Source organism: Aplysia californica, unplaced genomic scaffold, assembly GCF_000002075.1.
Source record: "Aplysia californica isolate F4 #8 unplaced genomic scaffold, AplCal3.0 scaffold00061, whole genome shotgun sequence".
Lineage (NCBI taxonomy): Eukaryota > Metazoa > Mollusca > Gastropoda > Aplysiida > Aplysiidae > Aplysia > Aplysia californica.
Window position 1 is genome coordinate 335605 of NW_004797331.1, and position 1830 is coordinate 337434.

A 1830-nucleotide genomic window follows, 5' to 3' on the forward strand; every position below is an offset into this window, starting at 1 on the left:
ACCTCCGCCAGTTACATTCCCCGATACGCGTGCCCATGTAAAGGTCACATCCTACCAGAGGGCCCATGCCCACACAGTCTGGTGACGGGAGAGAGAAATTAATTGATGAACAAACAAACAAACAAACAAACAAACAAACAAACAAACAAACGACGAAACAAAAAAGAAAAAAAATTTTAAAGGAAGGAAAAGGGAAGGAAAAAGGAAAGAAAAAAAGAAACAGCAGAACAAGCAAAGAACCAAGGAAAGAAAGAAAGAAGGAAAGAAAGAAAGAAAGAAAGACAGAAAGAAAGGACAAAACAAAAAAAGAAATTATTAAGAAAGAAGGAAAGAGGAAAGAAACGTTGAGACAAAGAAAGAAGTTATTAAGAAATAAATTAAGAAAGAAGGAAAGATAGAAGGAAAGAAAGAAAGCTGCATGTTATTAAACACACAAACACGTAGTTGTAAATGAAAGTATTTTACGCCCCCGTCCGTCTAACTTCGTTAAGGAGGCTGGCTGCTTCGACTCTGCTTGTCAGGGCCGACCCTGGCTGAGAGGGATTATAAAAAATCTAAGTAGAAAAAGTGCAACATCAGAAATACAAAATCTAACAATGTTGGCCTTATTGAGTTACTAAGATCATGAAAAGTCCGAATAGCCAAATATTCTATCTGCTCTATCCAAATCGCAGGATTATTCGGAGTGGTTGTCAGGATGCCTCCCAAAGCCCAACCCCAGGTCCACGTGCAGGGAGGTGGAAACTGGACAAAGTAGGGGATTGCTGGGCTCAACGAAGTACGTATGGCTTTATGCCACTGAGGCGTCACGCTAGCCGTTAAAGAGAACCCGGGTCATCCCGAAAAGTTGCAGGCTAACGGGGCTCTGGTGAAACTGTGACTGGCCTAGCAAGTCGGCAGCGGATTATTTATTGCTAAAAACACAAAAAGAATAAAGAAACGGACTGACATAGACGGAAAACGACCCGGAAACGTTAAAGGATTACGAGAAAGGATTTGTACTCTTAACATCTGTGGCCTCAAAAGACAAGGAACCAGAACTCATTACCTTCATGAAAAGGTGGAGAATACCCATAATTGGACTGTCGGATTGCCGTTTAAAAGGAAGTGGGACCAAGAAAATTCATTAAAATTGCATACTAATATGGAGTGGAGAAGATATGAGAGAGAAAGCTATTCAAGGTGTGAGAGTCATAATACAACCTGACACGGCAGAAAGAGTTATAGAGAAAGAATTAATATCAGAAAGGATCTTGAAAATCAGAATACAGGGAATATATCATTCAAGTTTTCTCCCCTTGTAACGACACATACTCAAGGGAAGATAAAGAAGATTTTTTTCAGAAGTTGGCGGACACCATAGACAGCGTACCTGATGAGGAGGAACTAATCATACTGGGAGACTTCAATGGACACGTAGGCCCAAGAAGAACACCATAGGAAAACTACCTTGGACCACATGGTGACACCAGTTCAGATTGTAACTATTGTGGGGAACAACTTTTTGCTCTCTGTGCAGAGTATGAATTATACATCACAAATACTTTTTACCAGCACAGGCCAAGTCAAACTCAGTCGTGGTACAAATGGAACAACCTAGTTTATCATATATATGGATAGAATTACAAAAGAGGCCAATACAGAACCAGACGCCCTAAATGAATTACTCTTCGCTGATGACCAAAACCTGGCACACAAAGATGAACGAAGTCTTCAACACCACAAAACCAGATTAAACTAAGAATTTAACAACTACGACATGAAGATCAACATCAACAAAACAGAGACAATGAAAGTAAGCAGAAAGCTAGATCCACTCAGGATACAGAT

At 40.2% G+C, this 1830-nt stretch overlaps 1 protein-coding gene across 1 annotated transcript in view; it reads right to left on the bottom strand.

Moving 5' to 3' along the window:
• Positions 1 to 1830, bottom strand: part of LOC101852159 (DBH-like monooxygenase protein 2 homolog) — a gene marked incomplete in the record, with an annotated part of 17729 nt that overhangs the window by 2271 nt on the left and 13628 nt on the right. The window contains 1 exon segment of the mRNA XM_035968459.1: positions 1 to 78. Within this exon segment, the coding sequence (XP_035824352.1) occupies positions 1 to 78 (78 nt within the window).